The sequence below is a fragment of the Rhinatrema bivittatum genome, chromosome 8 (genome assembly GCF_901001135.1).
Source record: "Rhinatrema bivittatum chromosome 8, aRhiBiv1.1, whole genome shotgun sequence".
NCBI lineage: Eukaryota > Metazoa > Chordata > Amphibia > Gymnophiona > Rhinatrematidae > Rhinatrema > Rhinatrema bivittatum.
Genome location: NC_042622.1, coordinates 238,181,845 through 238,203,968, shown reverse-complemented (window position 1 = coordinate 238,203,968; position 22,124 = coordinate 238,181,845). Strand labels below are relative to the sequence as shown.

The 22,124-nt window shown below is 48.3% G+C and overlaps 1 protein-coding gene across 1 annotated transcript in view; it reads right to left on the bottom strand.

Annotated features, from left to right (window-relative positions):
- The window catches only part of CHERP (calcium homeostasis endoplasmic reticulum protein), a 230,184-nt gene that overhangs the window by 58,912 nt on the left and 149,148 nt on the right, over window positions 1–22,124 (bottom strand). Inside the window, 2 exon segments of the mRNA XM_029614207.1 lie at window positions 21,176–21,248; window positions 21,250–21,609. Coding sequence (XP_029470067.1) covers window positions 21,176–21,248; window positions 21,250–21,609 — 433 coding nt within the window.

Genomic DNA, 22,124 nt, shown 5'->3' with positions numbered 1-22,124 from the left:
CATTTTCCGTTTTATTCACCATTCCCTTTCTAATAATTCCCAACATTCTGTTTGCTTTTTTGACTGCCACAGCACAGTGTACAGACGATTTCAATGTGCTGTGGCCACTATGACGCCTAGATCTCTTTCTTGGGTGGAACCTAACATTGTGTAACTATAGCATGGGTTATTTTTCCCTATATGCATCACCTTCCACATTAAATTTCCTCTGCCATTTCGATACCCAATTTTCCAGTCTCACGAGGTCTTCCTGCAATTTATCACAATCTGCTTGTGATTTAACTACTCTGAACAATTTTGTGTCATCTGCAAATTTGATTACCTCACTCGTCGTATTTCTTTCCAGATCATTTATAAATATATTGAAAAGTAAGGGTCCCAATACAGATCCCTGAGGCACTCCACTGCCCACTCCCTTCCACTGAGAAAATTGTCCATTTAATCCTACTCTCTGTTTCCTGTCTTTTCGCCAGTTTGTAATCCACAAAAGGACAACACCACCTATCCAATGAATTTTTACTTTTCCTAGAAGCCTCTCATGAGGAACTTTGTCAAACGCCTTCTGAAAATCCAAGTACACTACATCTACCAGTTCACCTTTATCCACATGTTTATTAACTCCTTCAAAAAAGTGAAGCAGAATTGTGAGGCAAGACTTGCCTTGGGTAAAGCCATGCTGACTTTGTTCCATTAAACCATGTCTTTCTATATGTTCTGTGATTTTGATGTTTAGAACACTTTCCACTATTTTTCCTGGAACTGACGTCAGGCTAACCGGTCTGTAGTTTCCCGGATTGCCCCTGGAGCCCTTTTTAAATATTGGGGTTACATTAGCTATCCTCCAGTCTTCAGATACAATGGATGATTTTAATGATAAGTTACAAATTTTTACTAATAGGTCTGAAATTTCATTTTTGAGTTCCTTCAGAACTCTGGGGTGTATACCATCTGGTACAGGTGATTTACTACTCTTCAGTTTGTCAATCAGGCCTATCACATCTTCTAGGTTCACCGTGATTTGGTTCAGTCCATCTGAATCATTACCCATGAAAACCTTCTCCAGTACGGTTACCTCCCCAACATCCTCTTCAGTAAACACCGAAGCAAAGAAATCATTTAATCTTTCCGCGATGGCCTTATCTTCTCTAAGTGCCCCTTTAACACTCGATCATCTAACGGTCCAACTGACTCCCTCACAGGCTTTCTGCTTCGGATATATTTTTTAAAGTTTTTACTGTGAGCTTTTGCCTCTACAGCCAACTTCTTTTCCAATTCTCTTTTAGCCTGTCTTATCAATGTCTTACATTTAACTTGCCAACGCTTATGCATTATGGGGCGGATTTTCAGAGCCCTGCTCGCGTAAATCCGCCCAAAACCGGGCGGATTTACGCGAGCAGGGCCCTGCGCGCCGGGAAGCCTATTTTACATAGGCCTCCCGGCGCGCGCAGAGCCCCGGGACTCGCGTAAGTCCCGGGGGTTTCGGAGTGGGCGTGTCGGGAGGCGTGTCGGGGGGCGGGGCCGGAGCGCGCGGCGTTGCGGGGGCGTGTCGGCAGCGTTTTGGGGGCGGGTACGGGGCGTGGCTACGGCCCGGGGGCGTGGCCGCGCCCTCCGTACCCGCCCCCAGGTCGCGGCCCGGCGCGCAGCAGGCCCGCTGGCGCGCGGGGATTTACGTCTCCCTCCGGGAGGCGTAAATCCCCCGACAAAGGTAAGGGGGGGGTGTAGACAGGGCCGGGGGGGTGGGTTAGGTAGGGGAAGGGAGGGTAAGGTGAGGGGAGGGCAAAGGAAAGTTCCCTCCGAGGCCGCCTCCGATTTCGGAGCGGCCTTGGAGGGAACGGGGGGAGGCAGCGCGGCTCGGCGCGCGCAGGCTATACAAAATCGATAGCCTTGCGCGCGCCGATCCAGGATTTTAGTGGATACGCGCGGCTCCGCGCGTATCTACTAAAATCCAGCGTACTTTTGTTTGCGCCTGGAGCGCAAACAAAAGTAGGCTGTTCGCGCTCGTCTGAAAATCTACCCCTATCTTATTTTCTTCTGATGGATCCTTCTTCCAATTTTTGAATGAAGATCTTTTGGCTAAAATAGTTTCTTTCACCTCCCCTTTTAACCTTGCCGGTAATCGTTTTGCCTTCTTTCCACCTTTTTTAATGTGTGGAATACATCTGGACTGTGCTTCTAGGATGGTTTTTTTTTTTTTTTAACAATGACCACGCCTCTTGCACACTTTTTACCTTTGTAGCTGCTTCTTTCAGTTTTTTTCTAACTATTTTTCTCATTTTATCAAAGTTTCCCTTTTGAAAGTTTAGCACGAGAGCCGTGGATTTGCTTACTGTCCCCCCTTCCAGTCATTAATTCAAATTTGATCATATTATGATCACTATTGCCAAGCGGCCCCACCACAGTTACCTCTCTCACCAAATCCTGTGCTCCACTGAGAATTAGATCTAAAATTGCTCCCTCTCTTGTCAGTTCCTGAACCAATTGCTCCATAAAAATGTCATTTATTCCATCCAGGAACTTTATCTCTCTAGCGTGTCCCGATGATACATTTACCCAGTCAATATTGGGGTAATTGAAGTCTCCCATTATTACCGCACTACCAATTTGGTTAGCTTCCCTAATTTCTCTAAGCATTTCATATCAGTCTCACCATCTTGACCAGGTGGACAGTAGTATACTCCTATCACTATAGTCTTCCCCAACACACAAGGGATTTCTACCCATAAAGATTCAATTATGCATTTAGTCTCATGCAGGATGTTTATCCTGTTGGACTCTATGCCGTCCCAGACATAAAGCACCACACCACCTTCCGAGTGCTCCTCTCTGTCATTGCGATATAATTTGTACTCCGGTATAGCACTGTCCCATTGGTTGTCCTCCTCCTACCATGTCTCTGAGATGCCAATTAAGTCTATGTCATCATTCACTGCTATACATTCTAATTCTACCATCTTACTTCTTAGACTTCTGGCATTAGCATACAAACATTTCAAAGTTTTTTTGTTTGTATTTTCATTCTGTTTTTTAATTGATAGGGATAAGTTAGAATTTTTTAGCTCTGGTGAGTTTTTAGTTACAGGCACTTGGACTACTTTTCTTATTAATGGAACTCCACTATCGGGATGCCCTATTTCTAATGCATCATTAGTATCCTTTGAAGATACCTCCCTCCGAACCATGTGCTGCTGAGCGATTGTCACCTTTCCCCTTTGTTCTAGTTTAAAAGCTGCTCTCTCTCGTTTTTAAAGGTTAGCGCCAGCAGTCTGGTTCCACCCTGGTTAAGGTGGAGCCCATCCCTTCGGAAAAGACTTCCCCCTTCCCCAAAAGGTTCCCCAGTTCCTAACAAAACTGAATCCCTCTTACTTGCACCATCGTCTCATCCATGCATTGAGACTCTGGAGCTCTGCCTGCCTCTGGTGACCTGCGTGTGAAACAGGGAGCATTTCAGAGAATGCTACCCTGGAGTTTCTGGATTTAAGCTTTCTACTTAAGAGCCTAAATTTGGCTTGTAGAACCTCCCTCCCACATTTTCCTATGTTGTTGGTGCCAAATGTACCATGACAGCCGACTCCTCCCCAGCACTGTCTAAAATCCTATCTAGGTGACACGTGAGGTCCTCCACCTTCGCACCAGGTAGGCATGTTACCAGGCGATCCTCACGCCCACCAGCCACCCAGCTGTCTACATTCCTAATAATCAAATCTCCAACTATGACAGCCGACCTAACCCTTCCCTCCTGGGCAGTAGGCCTTGGGGAGATATCCTCGGTGCGAAAGGACAATGCATCACCTGGAGAGCAGGTCCTTGCTACAGGATCCTTTCCTGGTGCACCAGGTTGATGCTCTCCAATCATGAGTCCTTCTTCCTCCAAGGCAGCACCAGGGCTGCCAGTCTGAAGTTGGGACTTGGCTACTATGTCCCTGAAGGTCTCATCTATATACCTGTCTGTCTGCCTCAGCTCCTCCAGGTCTGGCACAAACTCAGGGCAAAACTCCCCTGAATCAACATCCCCCCCCCCCACGAGGGTTCGGTGGCCAGGGTCATCCCCAAACGCGGGAATTTGGTCCACTGGAGAAAGTATGGGAGGGCCTCCTCCTCCCTCGGCAGCCGCCAAGAGTTACCCTCCCCCACCGAGAAGGACCGAAGCCCGGAGCCCTTGCCTGCTTGCTGCTCCCCCCAAGGAAGTTCCCTCTTGCCCTGAAGAACAGGCAGAACACAGGGAACTAGCATTTATGGCCTGCCCTGACGCCCCACATGTGCGGCAGGTTCCCAACTTAGGCCAGGGTGCCATTGAGAAAAAAATTCCAGTCAGAAAACCTTTGAGCGACTGCAGAAGCTAAAAATAGAAAAACTCCCTGCAGGCGCGAAATTGCTGTGAGGAGAGCTGCTGGGCGAAAATAAAAAGAGGCCTCACACACGTGCGAAGGCCTAACCCCGGCCGACCTACCCGGAACCGCGGGGTTAAGCTCACCACTCCAGCTGGCCTGCCGACGAAATGGCATGGCCTGTCCCCCAAATGAACTCCTACCTTGAAAGGCTTCTTCCTTCCTTTCTTTCAGATTTTTTATTTTTTTTTTTAAAGAAAACTTTAATCTGACAGAGTTGGAGTCTGAGGAAGGAGTGAGAGGAGCCTCCTCAGTGCTCGAGGAAACCAGGAGCCCCTGGCTATCGAGACACTGGCACTGATACGGGCAAGACGCAGGCAGGAGTATCCAACCCCCCCGGACGCCCGGCTTCAACTGAGGGATGGCCCACGAAGGTGCCTCAGGAAGCACACAACTAACTACAAACTAGCCTATCCTAGGAAAAAAACCTTTCCCTAATAACCTCTTTTTGTTTTTTTTTAACAGACTGCAGGTTTGCATCTCTACCATCTGCTGGAGTCAGAGGGGCTGCAGATGGCACTCTCCTTAAGTAGCAGTGCCCAAAGTTCTTGTTCTCTGACTCCATCTGCTGGTAGGAATGCACAACCTACTGGTCTGGACTGATTTGAGTATGTTCAGGAACAGATCGTGACGATAATATTCAATATGACCACTCCTAACATCAAGAACAGCAAAAGAAAATGTCTATTCTTTAATTCAAAGATTTCAAACTACTTAAGAAGTCTTTCGTGGCTTTTCATGGGTTGTCACGAAAGACTTAAGAAGTCTTTCGTGACAACCCATGAAAATTCCTCACACATAACTGCTGCTTCTTTGTGAGTCAAGAAAGAGCATCCACGGTCTTTTAAAGAAAAACAAAAACCCCAAAAAACTTAATCTTATTGATTTCCCATATTCTGACCACACAAACTGCTCTGACCTTTGTACAGAATTGTACCAGTTTAACCATTTTGCCTGAGTTCAGTATTCTATTGCACTGACATCTTTCATTAGTGGTTATTTATGTAAGGCGGCTGCAATGTATTTTACGTCTGTGGACAAATTGTTAACAGTGCAATGGTGACACATCATCCTTAAGTGCCTGAAGCCAAGATTTTCAACCCATCAAAATGCACCAGAATGAATGAGGAGAGAGCCAAGGCACTGACATACAGAAGGGTACTCTAACATCCTTTGGAGATAAAATTAACTTTGTGGTCTTTAGACCACTGGCAACTTTCAAGAGCAAAGCCTAGAGAATACAGGCTGCTTAAGAGAAATCATTGAGAGGTCTCAGTAGCACTGGAAATGGAAGGAAAGGCTATTCAGCTAATCCAAGAGCTTGTCTGCTTATGCTGTAAGTGCTTTTAACCTGCCACCACAAGACTCCTACCCTATTGTTAATATGCATGTTTTACTCATGACTCAATCAAAATTCCAAACCAAAGCAATGCTCAACAATATAAAGCAACAGCACAAACAATGAGCAATATAGAGACATTCATAATCAAGCTGAATTCCACCATCAATTTGGTGTACATCAATATTCACATTATAATCATGTGTCCCACTGGCTCAATGAGAATAACTTTTGTTTCAATATTTTTCTCATGCATTTAAAATTCTTCATGTAATATCTCTGTGCAATCAAAGCAGCCAGTTGCAACTTGCTTATGTTGAGTGTTGGTTTGATTTGGAATGTTGGACTCTTTAGTACTATTTTACTCATTATACAAAAAAAAAAAAGGGGGGGGGGGTCCCTGCTTTTCTTTACTCTAGCCATTTTCAAAATCCAATCAGCATAGCTTGTGCACGAGACATCTCTAGCAGGGGGGCAGTTTCAAACTGCAGGTCCTACTTCTTTGGATTTGGTTGATTTGGAATTTTGCTCGATAGTCATGAATAAAACATGCCATATTAACAATAGGGTAGGAGACTTGTGGTGGCAGATTAAAAGCACTTCGCAACATAAGCAGACAAGCTCTTATATTATCTGAGGTGTTATGTGTTAGGGTAGTACATAACAAGAGCTGTGAGCCTCCACCAGCCATTAAACTGAAAAGGTTGTACAGAATCTGGTTTATTAACAACTCAACTTTAAAACACAGGTTTAGTGCACATAACACAAGCTGAAAGGGATCTGACAGCCTGTATTAAATTGCCAACAATTTAATCCTCTGCCTTGTCTCTCTAACTCAGCTGGATTTGTGCACTACATTAAAAAAAAATCCCTGCTTGGAATGTCCCATACCTGAACTGAAGACATTAGGAGCATTATGACTCTCCCGCTTCCGAGGGCTCTCTCCTCCTCCACCTCCACCTCCTCCTCCTCCCTGTGGCTGCAGCTTGCTTTTCCTCCTCTCCACCCCACGATGGTGGCATCTCTCCCTGCCTTGGCGCCGGCCGGGAAGGAGGCATGGAATCACGGGCGTGGTGCGTCATGCGGCGGGAGGAGTCTGAATGAGAGAGAAGGGTGTTGAAGAGACCATAAAAACATAAGAGATTTCATACTGGGTCAGACCAAAGGTCCATCACGCTCAGTTCCCTATCTCTGACAGGGGCCAATCCAGGTCACAAATACCCAGCAGAATCCCAAAGAACAGACCCATTCCCTCTTACTCATAACCATTGATAAGCAGTCGCTTTCCCAAGTCTACAAGGCTCCAAGAATTTGTTCAAACTCTTTTTAAGCCTAGCTTTGCTAATTGCTTTCATCATGTCCTCTGGTAACAAATTCCACAGTTTGTGTAGAGAATGAAAAAATACTTTCTCCAATTTGTTTTAAATGTACCCCATACTAGCTTCATGGAGTGTCCCCTAGTCCAAGTACTATTTGAAAGGGTAAATAAACATTCTCCATTTACCTGTTCCAGCCCACTCAAGATTTAATAGACCTTTATCATTTCTCTTCTCAGCCATCTGTTCTCCATGTTGAGGAGCCTTAATCTGATTAACATTTCCTCATAAGAGAGATGTTCCATTCCCTTTATCATTTTGGTCACCCTTTTCTTCACCTTTTCTAGTTCTGCTATATCTTTTTTGAGATAAGGGCGATCAGACTTTACACAATACTGAAGGTACAATCAACCACATATTGACAGGGAAGCAATATATCCTAGAAAGGAGAACATAAGAACATGCCATACTGGGTCAGACCAAGGGTCCATAAAGCCCAGCATCCTGTTTCCAACAGTGGCCAGTCCAGTCATAAGAACCTGGCAAGTACCCAAAAACTACGTCTATTCCATGTTACCGTTGCTAGTAATAGCAGTGGCTATTTTTAAGTCAACTTAATTAATAGCAGGTAATGGACTTCTCGTCCAAGAACTTATCCAATCCTTTTTTAAACACTAACCACATCCTCTGGCAACAAATTCCAGAGGTTAATTGTGCGTTGAGTGAAAAGGAACTTTCACCGATTAGTTTTAAATGTGCCCTATGCTAACTTCAAGGCGTGCCCCCTAGTCTTTCTATTATCCGAAAGAGTAAATAACTGATTCACAGTAACCCGTTCTAGACCTCTCATGATTTTAAACACCTCTATCATATCCCCCGTCTCTTCTCCAAGCTGAAAAGTCCTAACCTCTTTAGTCTTTCCTCATAGGGGAGCTGTTCCATTCCCTTTATCATTTTGGTCGCCCTTCTCTGTACCTTCTCCATCGCAACTATATCTTTTTGACCAGCCCGCACATTGGGCCAAGGATTTCAAAGTACTGTCCATAATGATTTCAAGATCCTCAATATACAGCACAGCATCATTTACCTATATTTTGAATTTTCTTCACTATATACATCACTTTGCACTTGTCTACATTAAATTCGGTCTCCCATTTAGAATCCGATCCCCAGTCTCACACATCCTCTTGCAATTCCTCACAATCAGGCTGTAATGTAACAGCTTTGGATAATTTGGTATCATCTGCAAATTTGATCACTTCACTTATTCCTTTTCCCAGACCATTTAAAAAATATATTTAAAAAATAGTGGTTCCAGTACAGATCCCTGGGTCACTCCACTATTTACCTTTATCCATTGAGAGAAACGACCAATCAATCCTACTCTCCATTTCTTATCCTTTAGCCAGTTATCAGTCCACAATAGGAGATTGCCTTCTATCTCATGACACTAATTTTCTGATGAGTCTCTTATGTTGGCCTTTGTCAAATGCCTTCTGAAAATCCAGATATATTATCAACTGACCCTTATCCACATATTTAACCCCTTTAAAAAATATCCAACAAATCTGCAGAGTAAGACTTCCTATTACTAAATCCATGTTAGATCTTCCCCATTATGTTTCTATCCACATAACCAGTAATTTTGTTCTTCAGAATAGCTTCTACCATGTTTCCCAGCACCACCTAGTCTGTAGTTTCCCAGATCACATGTGGAGCCCTTTCTAAAAATGGGTGTTACACTGGCCACCCACACTACATGACTAGGAGGCAGGCCTGCCACTTCTTGAGGACAGAAAAAGAAAATTGGTTCTTACCTAATAATTTTCGTTCCTGTAGTATCATGGATCAGTCAAGACCGTGGGTTATGCCTCCCTTCCAGCAGATGGAGACAGAGAAAAACTTGCCAGGCACCCTCACTTAACCTGGTGTGCCTCCTGCATCCCTTCAGTATATAGATTAACCAAGCAGAATAATAATTAACCATACTAGCAATGAATCAAGCAATAACAGAACTGCAATAATAAACGTATAACATTGAAAAACAACCTGTAGCGTTCTTAGTGTGCTGCAATAAAATAACCTGAATATGCGCGCGAGGACTCTTGAAATACCAACACCCAATGCTACCCACTCCTAATCCTGGGGCGGGTGTCTGGACTGATCCGTGGTACTACAGGAATGAAAATTATCAGGGAAGAACCAATTTTATTTTCCCTGTTCGTACCTGGATCAGTCCAGACTGTGGGATGTACCAAAGCTTCCCTAAACCGAGTGGGACCTTGCAAGACCTGCTAGCAATACGCCACTGCCAAAATTGCAGCTTTCTGGAGCCTGAATGTCCAAGCAGTAGTGGCAAGCATATGTGTGGAGAGACTCCAAGTAGCAGCTCTACAAATCTCCTGAGGTGACACCAACTGGCATTCGGCCCAAGAAGCCGCTTGAGAGGGAATAGAATGGGCTTTCAGGCCCTCAGGAACGGGTTGACCTTTACAAATGTATGCGGACGAAATGGCTTCTTTCAACCAGCATGCAATCGTTGTCTTAGAAGGTTTCTGACCTCTCCTGGGACCGCTCCAAAGGACAAATAAATGATCTGATAGTCTGAAAGAATTTGTGACTTCCAAATAGTGTAACAAAGATCGGACATCTAAACGACAAAGCTCTCTTGCATGCGGGACGTCGTCCGACAAATTGGGAAAAGCTGGAAGCTCAACTGACTGACTTAAATGAAAAGATGAGACCACCTTTGGCAAAAAAAAGACGGGACTGTTCGAAAAGAAACCCCCGAATCAGAAATTCTCAAAAAAGGTTCCCTACAAGAAAGAGTCTGTAACTCAAACTCTGCGAGCTGAGCAAATAGCCACCAAAAACACCATTTTCAACGTGAGGTCCTTTAACACTGCATTCTTAATGGGTTCAAATGGCCGATCGCACAAGACACGAAGTACCAAATTAGGACTCCACAACGGACATACAGGACAGACAGGGGGCTTCAAGTGCTGTACTCCTCTGAGGAAACGCACCACATCCAGATGTGACGCACCGAGCTGCCAACCAGAGTGCCTAGGGCAGATACCTGTACCTGGAGGGAATTTAAAGACAAGCCCTTGGCTAATCCATTTTGCAAAAAACTTAAAATCTGAGCAATAGTAGCGTGTCTGGGAAGAATCTCTCGCTTACGACACCACATCTCAAAGACTCTCCCACACCCTGACATATGAGAGAGAGGTTGACGGTTTTTCTAGCTTGCAGCAGTGTAGTGATAACCTCCTCTGAGTACCCTTTCTTCCTCAATCTCCTCCTTTCAAAAGCCAGGCCGCTAGACAAAAGTAATCTGCCTGGTCGAAAAATATAGGGCCTTGATGAAGAAGATGTGGAAGATGCCCGAGTCGTAGGGGCCCGTCCACCGCCAGATTGACTAGATCTGCAAACCACGGACGCCGGGGCCATTCAGGAACCACTAGGATCACGCTCCCTGGGTGAACCTCTATCCTGCGAAAACTTGGCCCACCAGAGGCCAAGGATGAGAACACGCACAGGAGAACTGAGGTTGGCCAGGGAAGTACTAGAGCATAGACCCCCTCTGCGCCATGATCTCTCCTGCGACTGAAGAAGCGAGGAGCCTTGGCATTGTCCCACGTCGCCATCAAGTCCATGTGGGGAGTCCCCCACCTGCGAGAAATGAGATCCATTGCTCGGTCCGAAAGCTCCCACTCTCCTGGATCTATGCGCTTCTGACTTAGGAAATCCACTTGTATGTTGTCCTTCCCAGCGATGTGAGATGCCACCAGCATCGCAAGATTTTGCTCCGCCCAAGCCATGAGCAGCTCCGCCTCTTCGGCTATGGCTTGACTTCTAGTGCCTCCTTGACAGTTGATGTAGGCCACCATCGTTGCATTGTTGGACAGGACGCAAACCGCCTGATTGCGTAGGCACGGGAGAAAGTGTTGCAAAACCAGGCAAACCGCTTTGGTCTCCAGATGATTGATAGACCATCCGGATTCCTCCCGGGACCAGCTGCCCTGTACTGAATGATACTGGCAGACAGCTCCCCAGCCGGAGAGACTAGCATCCGTGGTCACCACTATCCAGTTCGGAACTTCCAGATCCACCCCTCGAGACAAGTTGTGCAGGCAAAGCCACCACCCAAGACTGGACCTGGCGTAATTGGTAAGTGGCAGAAGGAACTGAAACTCCTCCGACTTGGGATCCCACCGGGAAAGTAACGCTCATTGTAATGGTCTCATATGAGCCAAAGCCCAGGGAACCACCTCCAGAGTAAATGCCATCGAGCCAAGGACTTGAAGGTAGTCCCAGGTCTTGGCAGTGGGAGCGACAACAAGCGAAAAACTTGCTCCATTAATTTGTTCATTCGGTCCGGCAGGAGAAAAACTTTCCCGACAGCGGTATTGAATCGGACTCCCAGAAAATCCATCATCTGAGAAGGGACAAAGTTGCTCTTGGGCTGATTGATCACCCAGCCGAGCGATTCCGAGAGACTGGCCAACTTGTGGATAGCTTCCACCCAGCGATCCCTCGACTTTGCTCTGATGAGCTAATCGTCCAGGAGGGATGCATGAGAAGGCCTGGTCTCCGTAGGGCCGCAGCTACAAATACCATGCCCTTTGTGAACGTACGGGGGGGGGGGGGGGGGGGGGGCGGTAGTGAGACCGAATGGCAGAGTGCAGAATTGGTAATGCATTCCCAGGACCATGAAGCAAAGAAACGTTTGCTGATCTTGCGAATGGGAATGTGCAAGAATGCTTCCTTCAGATCCAGCGAAGCCATAAACTCACCCTTGCGGACCACTGCGATGACAGAACACAGAGTTTCCATACAAAAATGCGGCACCTTGAGATACTTGTTTACCTTCTTGAGATCCAAAATTGGTCGGAAGGATCCCTCCTTCTTTGGGACCACAAAGTAGATGGAGTACCTCCCCCTCCTCCAGTGTTCCGGAGGTACCTGCTTCACTGCTCCGAGATCCAGTAGGCGATTGAGAGTCTGCTGAACAATCTGCCATTTGCCCTGTGCTCCGCAGGGGGATATTAGGAAGAAATCTTTGAGAGGTCAAACAAACTCCAAAGCGTAGCCTCATTCTATTATGCTTAGCATCCACTGATCAGAAGTAATTCTGGCCCATGCCTCGTAAAACCGGGACAGGCGACCCCCCAACTCGAGGGATGGGCTAGTCCCATCTCATTGCGGAGTCTTGGAGGCAAGAGAGGAGGAAGAACCTTCCTCCCGGGAGGGTCTGCAGCTTCGAAAGGAAGAGGTCCAGGATTGGGTTCTGGCCAAAGGCTGTCGTTGCCCCGTCAAATGTTGCCGATTCTGCCGAAATCTACGCTGTCCCCGAAAACTTGAGCGGGATGACAGAAAGTCTCTGGAGGGTTTCAGGCTGTCCTCTAACAACTTGTGAACTTTGTTTTCACCCAGGGACTTTATCAACTGCTCCAAATCATCACCAAATAGAAAACCACCTTTAAACAGAAGAGCCCCAATCTGAGCCTTGGATGAGACATCCGCTGACCAGTTACGCATCCACATCCGATACTGCCGATGACATGGTGCGAGAGGAAGTGCGGAGAAGGTCATGCAGTGCATCTGCGCCATATGCCACCATAGCCTCCAAACGTTCCGCTTGTTCTGACAATCCCGGAGGAAGATCTCTAGAAGTTAGCAATTGCTGGACCCAGCGCAGGCTCGCCCGCAGCATGTAACTGCTACATACCGTCGCTCAAATACCTAGGGCCGAAACCTCAAAGGAAAATTAGTTCTTACCTGTTAATTTTCGTTCCTGTAGTACCACGGATCAGTCCAGACCATGGGTTGAGCCTCCTTTCCAGCAGGTGGAGACAGACCAAAACTGAAAGGGTATCCTGTATGAGGACACAGCCTACCCTGCAGCCCTTCAGTATAACCATTGTCAAAGCAGAAAAAAAGGCATAAGATCAAGCAAGTAACAGAATAACTAGTAATTTAGTGTAAACCAACAGAACAAGTGAATGAACTGTGTTACTAAAACGCTCTTGCAAGACTATCCCTGATCATCGTAAAGATGCTTCCGGTGCCTGTAATGAAATTCCATGAGAGCCATGCAGAGATACTAGCTGCTCCTATAAGAAGGAGAAAACAGGAAAAATTTGAGCGGACAGACAAGACAGCAGGGTGCATGGAATGATCCGTGGTACTACAGGAACGAAAATGAACAGGTAAGAATTAAATTTCCTTTCCCTGTACGTACCCGGATCAGTCCAGACCATGGGATGTCCCAAAGCTTCCCTACAAAGGGTGGGACCCAGACAGTCCCGCTCGAAGCACCTGCCGACCAAGGAACCAAACACTGGAGCCTGAACGTCAAGGCGGTAGTGACAAGCAAAGGTGTGCAGGGACTTCCATGTAGCCGCCCTGCATATTTCCTGCGGAGAGACCGACTGAGACTCCGCCCAAGAGGCAGCTTGAGAACACAAGGAATGAGCTTTCAGACCTTCCGGGACCGCCCAGCCCTTGCAGATATAGGCTGAAGAAATCGCCTCCTTCAACCAGCGAGCGATCGTAGTCTTAGAAGCTTGCTTACCCCTAATTTGGACCACTCCACAGGACAAAGAGGTGATCCGAGACCTGGAAATCATTGGTAACCTCAAGATAACGCAACAAGACTCGTTTAACATCGAGATGACGAAGTTCACCGCTGCCTGACGCTGCGATATCCTCGGCCGAAAACGCGTGGAGCTCCACGGACTGGTTTACATGAAAAGAAGAAACGACCTTCGGCAAGAAAGAAGGTACGGTCTTGAGAGAGACGCCAGAGTCCGAGAACCGCAGAAAAGGGTCTCTGCAGCACAGAGCTTGAAGCTCGGACACCCTCCTGGCGGAGCAAATACCAACCAAAAAGACAGTCTTGAGAGTCAAGTCCCTGAGAGTAGCCCGATGGAGAGGTTCGAAAGGGGCCAAACAAAGAGCCCGAAGCACCAAATTCAAACTCAACTAGGGACGAGTAGGCCGGATGGGCAGTTTCAGGTGCTTAGCACCCCTGAGGAAATGGACGACATCCGGATGAGAGGCCACCGCCCAACCCTCGATGGTACCCAGAAGGGAACCAAGGGCCGAAACCCGTACCCGCAAGGAGCTGACAGAAAGACCCTTGGAGAGACCTCGTTGCAGGAAGGTGAGAACTATAGCGACCGAAGGCGAACACGCCGAAACACCCAACTCCTCGCAGGCGTTTTCAAAAACCTTCCAGACCCGAAAAAAGGCCAGAGATGTCGACTGCTTGCGAGCCCTGAGCAGGGTCGAAATAACCTCCTCCTTGTAACCTTTCGCCTCAAATGTCGCCGTTCAGAAGCCATGCCGCTAGACAGAAGCGATCCGCCTGGTCGAAAAATACGGGACCCTGCCAAAGAAGATGGGGTAGGTGGCCGGGTAGGTGACCGAGGCGAAGAGGACCGTCCATAGCGAGATTCACCAGATCCGCGAACCACAGCCTGCAGGGCCACGAGAATGTCCGGACCGCGATGGAGCTCTATTCTCCGCAGAATTTTCCCTACTAACGGCCACGGCGGGAACACGTAGAGTAAGATGTCGGGAGGCCAAGGAAGAGCCAGAGCGTCCACTCCCTCCGAGCAATGCTCCCTCCACCGGCTGAAGAACCGGGGAGCCTGGCGTTGTCCAGCGTTGCCATGAGATCCAGGTGAGGGGGACCCCACCTGTGCACAACTAAATTCATCGCTGCGTCAGACAACTCCCACTTGCCGGGGTCGAGATGTTGGCGACTGAGGAAGTCGGCTTCAACATTCTCCTTACCCGCTATGAGGGAGGCAGTCAGATGATCCAAGTGCCTCTCCGCCATCAGACGATTCCGAGTACCCCCTTGTCGACTGATATAGGCCACGGTGGTGGAGTTGTCCGACTGAACTCGGACCGCCTTGTGGCATATTAGGGGAAGAAAAAACTTGAGGGCCAGGCGCACCGCATGGGCCGCCAGGCGCACCGCATGGGCCTCCAGGCGATTGATGTGCCACCGTGACTGGAGCAAGGACCAGTAACCTTGAGTTGTTTGAGATTGGCAGACGGCCCCCCAACCAGAGAGGCTGGCATCTGTCGTGACTATGACCCACGAGGGAGTCAAGAGAGGCATCCCCTTGAGGAGGTGCGCCAGCGAGAGCCACCACTGTATGTCAGCAATGGTAGAGTTGGAAAGAGGCATGACCTCCTGGTACTGCTCGGACACCGGTTTCCAGCGGGATAACAATGCTTTCTGTAAGGGACGCATATGCGCAAATGCCCATGGGACCAGGTCGATTGTGGAAGCCATGGTCCCCAAGACCTGCAGGTAATCCCAAGCTGTGGGCAGCGATAGGGAGACAAAACTGTCCACTTGATTGATCAACTTGAGTGCCCGCGAGTCCGGGAGAAAAACTTTCCCGACCCGAGTATCGAAACGTGCTCCCAGAAATTCCAGATCCTGAGAGGGCTGAAGATTGCTTATGGAGTAGTTGATTATCCAGCCGAGCGAGGTGAGGAGGACTAGCACTCTGTCTACGTCGCGCGTGCATAGGGTGGAGGATTTGGCCCTTACCAGCCAGTCATCCAGATACGGATGGACTAAGATCCCGTCCCGTCGGAGGGCAGCTGCTACGACTACCATGATCTTGGTAAAGGTGCGGGGAGCGGTGGCATGACTGAAGGGAAGAGCCCGGAACTGGAAATGCTGGCCCAGGATCTGAAAATGAAGAAACCTTTGATGTTCTTGCAGAATTGGAATATGGAGATAAGCCTCCGTCAGGTCGAGGTATGCTAGAAACTCGCCGGGGCGGACCACAGCGATCTCGGTCCGCAGGGTCTCCATCTTGAAATGGGGGACCCCGAGGGCCCGGTTGATCCTTTTGAGATCCAGGATGGGACGTAGAGAATTGTCCTTCTTGGGAATGACAAAGTAAATGGAATACTGGCCGGCGCCCTGTTCTTGTACTGGTACCGGAATGATCACCCCCAGTTCCTGGAGCCTGACCAGGGTTTGACAGACCGCGGGCCGCTTGGACTGGCCGCAAGGGGAAACGAGATAGAGATCCGAGAGGTCCCGGGCAAACTCTAACACGTAACCGTGTTCTATCACCTCGAGGACCCAGTGATCAGATGTGATTTTGGCCCACTCCTTGCGAAACAGAGAAAGATGCCCACTTAAGTTTCCGGCGAAGGAATGGACCAGCCGGATCTCATTGGGGAGCGGACTTGGTGGCCGGGTATTGCTAGTGGCCATCCCGGAAGCCTCGACGGCCCTGAAAGGAATGAGACCACGACTGGGACCTGGACACGCTGCCTCTAGGAAAAGAACCCCGCGCCCTGTTGCCGTACCGGCGTTGCCCCCTAAAGCGAGTACAAGTCGGGAAGAAAGACTTCGAATGTTTGGGGCGGTCCTCTGGCAGCTTATGAACCTTGTTCTCGCCCAGGGATTTAATAAGCTGTTCCAGGTCCTCACCAAAAAGCAACTTGTCCTTAAAGGGAAGAGTGTCCAATTGAGCCTTCGATGAAGCGTCCGCGGACCAATTGCGTAGCCAGAGGAGGCGTCTGGCCGAAACTGCGGAAACCATAGCCTTTGCCTGGACGCGAAGCAAGTCATAAAGGGCATCCGCCCCATAAGCGATGGCGCCCTCCAAATGTTCAGCTTGCTCTGCCTCTGCAGACGGGAGGTCCTGGGTGCTGAGTAATTGTTACATCCACCTAAGACTTGCCCGCTGCATGAGACTGCTGCAGATTGTCGCCCGGACTCCGAGAGCCAGGACCTCAAAAATCCGCTTCAAATAAAATTCAAGCTTGCGGTCCTGAACATCCTGCTACCTGTAGCACCCACCACTGGGATGGTGGTATACTTCGTGACCGCGGTGACCGAGGAGTCCACCTTCGGAATTTTCAACATGTCCAGGCAGTCCTCTGGAAGCGGGTAGAGCTTGTCCATAGCCTTTCCAACCCGGAGACCCATCTCAGGGGCTTCCCATTCCCACAGGAGGAGCAGTCGGTGCATAGGATGGAACAGGAAAGTATGCGGTAGTCCCCTAAGTCCTGCCAGGACCGGGTCCGCGTTTGGAATCATCGCCACCCTCACAGAATCATCCGGCGGGGCATCAATTCACAATTCCTGGAGCACAAAAGGAATGAGAGGTTCCAGCTCCTCACGCTGGAACAAACGTATGATGCGGGGATCGTCGCCCTCGAGCGGGGGGACCTGAGCCGAGGCTTCACCATCTCCTTCATCAAGAAGTCCACGGGGGGCTGTGGGGGGGATTCCTGGGACCACCCGTACCCAAACAAAGCCCTGTGGGTCCGGAACCGTGGCAGCCGGCACAGGCATCCGAGGAATTTTCGGAGGGGGAGGAACCGGTAGGGGGTGTCCACCTCCCTCTATAGTCTAGCTAAATATGATTCGTGCAGTAAAAGCACGAAATGCGATGAAAAACAGGCCCGGGCCGATTTTTCCGCGCGGGGGGGGGGGGCCATGCCCCCCCCCGAGAGCACACCGGACTCAAATCAGTTGGTAAAAGTGGAAAACTTTGCTCCCCTGCCCCGGGAGAAGCAGAATCTGCATCTTCCGCTTTACCCAAAATGGCCGCTGTTCTCGCGATGGGAACGGCCTGGCCATGTGTCGGGGAGCCGGACCCCGGGCTCGAGTAGTTTGTGCCGCTGTGAAGGAGCCTCCCCCCCCCCCACCCCCTCTCCCCCCCGGGAGGCATCGGGAGCACACCCCATCACGGGAGAGCCGGGAGGCTGGCTCTCCACAAGCCAGGCACAGGTTAGAATGCAGCATGAAGAGAAACAAGCAGCTGCAATACACAGATAAAAACAGCTGACCGGGGAGTCCCAGAGGAAAGGAGCAGGAGATCGAACCCCGCTCCCTCCTACTAATAAAATCTTGCTGCCTTATTATTTTTTTATTTTTTTTAATTTGCACCAGTAAAAAATAAAAGTTAACTGCTTCCTGTCTTTTGTTTGTTTTTTTGTTTTGTTTTTTTTACAGACACACAGGGGAATTCACATCCCTGACAGAACACCCGAGGAATGGGCATCTCGGGGCAAGGCAGCAGACCAAGGGAGAGTGACTGGCACCACCAGTATCACCCACAAAAAGGGTCATCGGGAAGGGAACCTAGGCTGAGCAAATCAAGGGGCCAAGCCCCCCTAGAAACCCCAAGAGCGAGGGAGACAGAACTGTCTCCCTGACACAGTCAGTAAAAAAAAAAAATTATATAAATATATATATATATATATATATATATATATATATATATTATATATATATATTTTTTTTTTTTTTTTTTTTTTTTTTACAAGAAATAAGACTAAAAGAATACTTGCTTGAGCTTGCCCCAGGAAAAGAATGAAGAAGAAGAAACCCTGAGGGGAACAAAGGGCAAGCTAACAGGGCACCACAGGGTGAGCTGTTCCACCTGCTGGAGACAAATACTGAAGGGCTGCAGGGTAGGCTCTGTCCTCATATAGGATACCCTTTCAGTTTTGGTCTGTCTCCACCTGCTGGAAAGGAGGCTCAACCCATGGTCTGGACTGATCCGGGAACGTACAGGGAAAGATGCGCTTAAGCAGGACTTCCAGCTTCCAATCCTGAAGGTCCTCGAGAGCCACCGATCCTGCGACCGGAATAGTGGTCCGCTTGATAACAGCTGAAACTGAAGCGTCTACCTTAGAGGACCGCAGAAGCTCCAGAGGTGCACCTAGTTACGGATAAAGCTTATCCATAGCCCGACCAACCCGCAAGCCAGCATCCGGAGTGTCCCACTCCCTGGTCATCAGCTGCTGAAGCATGGGATGGAAGGGGAAGGCTCGGGTTGACATTTGCATCCCCACCAGGGCTGGGTCCACCGAATCCTGTGATGGAGCATGAAGAGGGAGCTCCACTTCAAGCTCTGAAGGGGCGGAGTAATGAGAGGTTCCAATTTCTCTCTCTGGAACAGACGGACCACTTTAGTGTCATCCCCATCGAAGGGGGCCTGTTTCCCCTGCTCCTCTTCCGATCCCCCACCAGCCGAGGGGAAAGGAGAAGCCACTGCGTCTGCAACCCCACTGCCTGGAACCTCCAGAGAGGCTGAACTACCTGAAGCCAAAGAGCCTTTTAACTTCACGACCCATAGAGACGCAGGCACATCCGTATGCTTGGCAACCTTAGGGGGCGGTCCTTGTGGAGGTCTCACAGGCAAAGCACCACTCTGCGGAGATCTCGAAGCCAAAAAAGCTTTATGCATGAGGAGGACAAAATCTAAAGAAAAAGAAATAGAACCAACCTCATTTCCCCCTGGGGAATCAGGATCCTCTTGAAAAAAGTCCTGGTCTGGATCGGAAGGATCATCAGGACTGGCAAGGACCGGTGACAACACTGGGGGAAGCTCCCCTGCCCCCATAGCTCTTGCCTGAGCCTCTGCAAATGTACTCAAAATGGCTTCGTTCCCGCGCTGAGGGGAAACGGGTCAGCCCGAGGATCCCACAGAGCAGACCTTTTTTGAGCACTTCAGGGCTTTGCTGATGCTGCTGATGCAGAAAAAGAGCTGCCTTCCCCGCCAGGAAGGCAGCGGGAGCAAATGCCTGCCCGGGAGAGCCTCGAGGAGGACTCTCCACAGGCCACAAATAAAGATGGCTGCTGCATTGTGGGGACTACAAAAACAGCAAATTGCAGCGAAAACACAGCGAAAATTAAGCAAAAACGCAGCGAAATCGAAGAGGAGCCGTCAGACTGCAGCCGACCAAAAAACAAACTTTACAGGCTGCTCGGTTTTTTTTTTCCCAATTCGGGAGATTGCCACAGGGTAAGAAGGACCGGACCACCAGTAATCTCTCCCCCAGCTCCTTACCTGGCTGGAGCCCCGCGGAGTGACCAACCCCAGCTCCACAACCTGCAACCAGTGGGGATGACCCCGCAGGATCTGACCCCCCTGGGAGGACTGGAAAATCACTCCCCTTTCTTTTTTTTTTTTGTCTGCCTGCTTGATTCAAAACTATAAAGCTAGCTTCTTTTTTTTTTTTTGTCTTAAAGGGAAATAGCCTAAACCCCAGAAACAGGGCAAGACTGCAGGGTTTGCACCACCCCCATCTGCTGGAGACAGAGAAATACTGAAGGTATGCAGGAGGCACACCAGGTGAAGTGATGGTGCCCTTCATGTTTTTCTCTGTCTCCATCTGCTGGAAAGGAGGCATAACCCACGGTCTGGACTGATCCGGGTACGTACAGGAAACTATGTTAATTAAAAAAAAGTTATGATGCTGCTGCAGCCAAGTAAAACCCAGAAGTAAGTTTATTGGTAGAGAGACAAGGCATGATCATTGGCTATTTGACCGAGACTCTCCAAGTGAGTTTCATCACCAAGTAATCTTTTTATATGAAAGCAGACAAAGGAGGGAAACATCACAAAACTTTTAAAAATATTGAAAGCGAGATGCAAAGGAACCAAACTAAGCTAACCCAGAGTATTAATGACATGACTTTTGGTCTTTGGAATAACCCCTTTTCTTATGCACTGCTACTAGAGTATTAGAGACTTATACAATATTTAAATATAACATAAAGAAACAGAACTGGAGAGCGACATATCCATTCTGCAGCACTAGCTGAAGGCTTGGTGAAATCTGCAAGACAATGCTTGCATGGGCATTAATTTACCCATAATGACATCATCTAATTTGTTTCCATAATAAAAGTTATTCTGCTTGCATGAAATGGCATGGTACAAGCACTGATCTCCTTATTACAGGAACACAGAGGTCCATATTCAAGACATTTAGCTGGGTAACTTGCTAGTTATCAGCTAAATTAATATTTGGGCGCTATTTGGCTACATTTTAGCCAGAAAAGTAAGGGCGTTTTGCGGAAGAGTTACGTTAGCCTGGTCGTGCTATAGAGCTGCTCTAAAGTTAGCTGGCTAACTTTATGATAGCTGGCTATATTCAATAGTGTGGCTGCACTATTGAATATACCTCCAAAGTTAGCCAGATGAGTTTATCCAACTAATTTTGCTATCCGGACTGTGACTGAATATGGACCTCTTTAAGGTCAAACTACCTGATCTTTTGATAAAAAAAATATATACAGAGGGCCTTATCTAAAATTCTGCAGCAGGGGATTCGGTGCTTACCTGCAGGGAACTCCCCCTGGGGGTACTCGAATCGGTGAGGATAGGGTGGCCTTTCAAAGGGGTGGCGAGGCGGGGAAGTCTTCCTGCATAAAGCGTGGTGGAAAGCGATTGAAGTTGTGTGGATGGGGTGGCTGGTTAAACTGGGGATGCTGCTGATGTGGGGGAAAAGGCCCCCGGAAGTGGGGTGGCCGCTGCATCCGGAAAGGAGGCTCCCTTTGCCCGCCTCCACCCCATGGCGGAGGCTCATGCTGGTTGTTCCATGGTGCTTCAAACTGGTTGTTCCAGGCAGGGTCCGGTTGATTGTTCCATGGAGCTTCACGCTGATTGTTCCAGCCAGGGTCCCTCTGTTCGTTCCACATCCCTTCATGACTGTTGTTCCATGGAGGGCAGTGAGGTGGTCCTTGGTGATGAGGGTACGGGGGCTGTTCATGTGGCTACAGAATATAGAATGCAATCAAAATATTGAAGAATTATAAGATCTCCAACATGCACACAGAAAATCATTTATTTCGGATTTTTTTTTTTTTTATTTCGGATTTTTTTTATCATAAAATTACATTTATCATAAAATCATAAAATTAGCCTGTACAAACACATTGTACTGTCAAATCAACCACTTAAAGAGTTCTATTAACAAAGGAAAAATTGAGTCGAGGAAGAGAAAAATAGATAAACTGCATTTTGATATTTTTAGTAGGAATGAATTATAATTTTCCTTATTATCCTACTACACCAGTCCAAATGGGTGTGTTTACTCTTCCTACAAGTAGGCAGAGGACATGCCTTTTTCTGTGACATCATCACTGGTTGTTACCATGGTGCAGCTCAAGCACAAGCCACTATACAGCAGGATATCCATCTCCCAGGCTTGGCTTTATTTATTTTCTTTGTTGAGTAATTAGAGCCTTTTTTTTTCCCCCAACTGCTCTGTGGGCCAGACTGGTGGCTT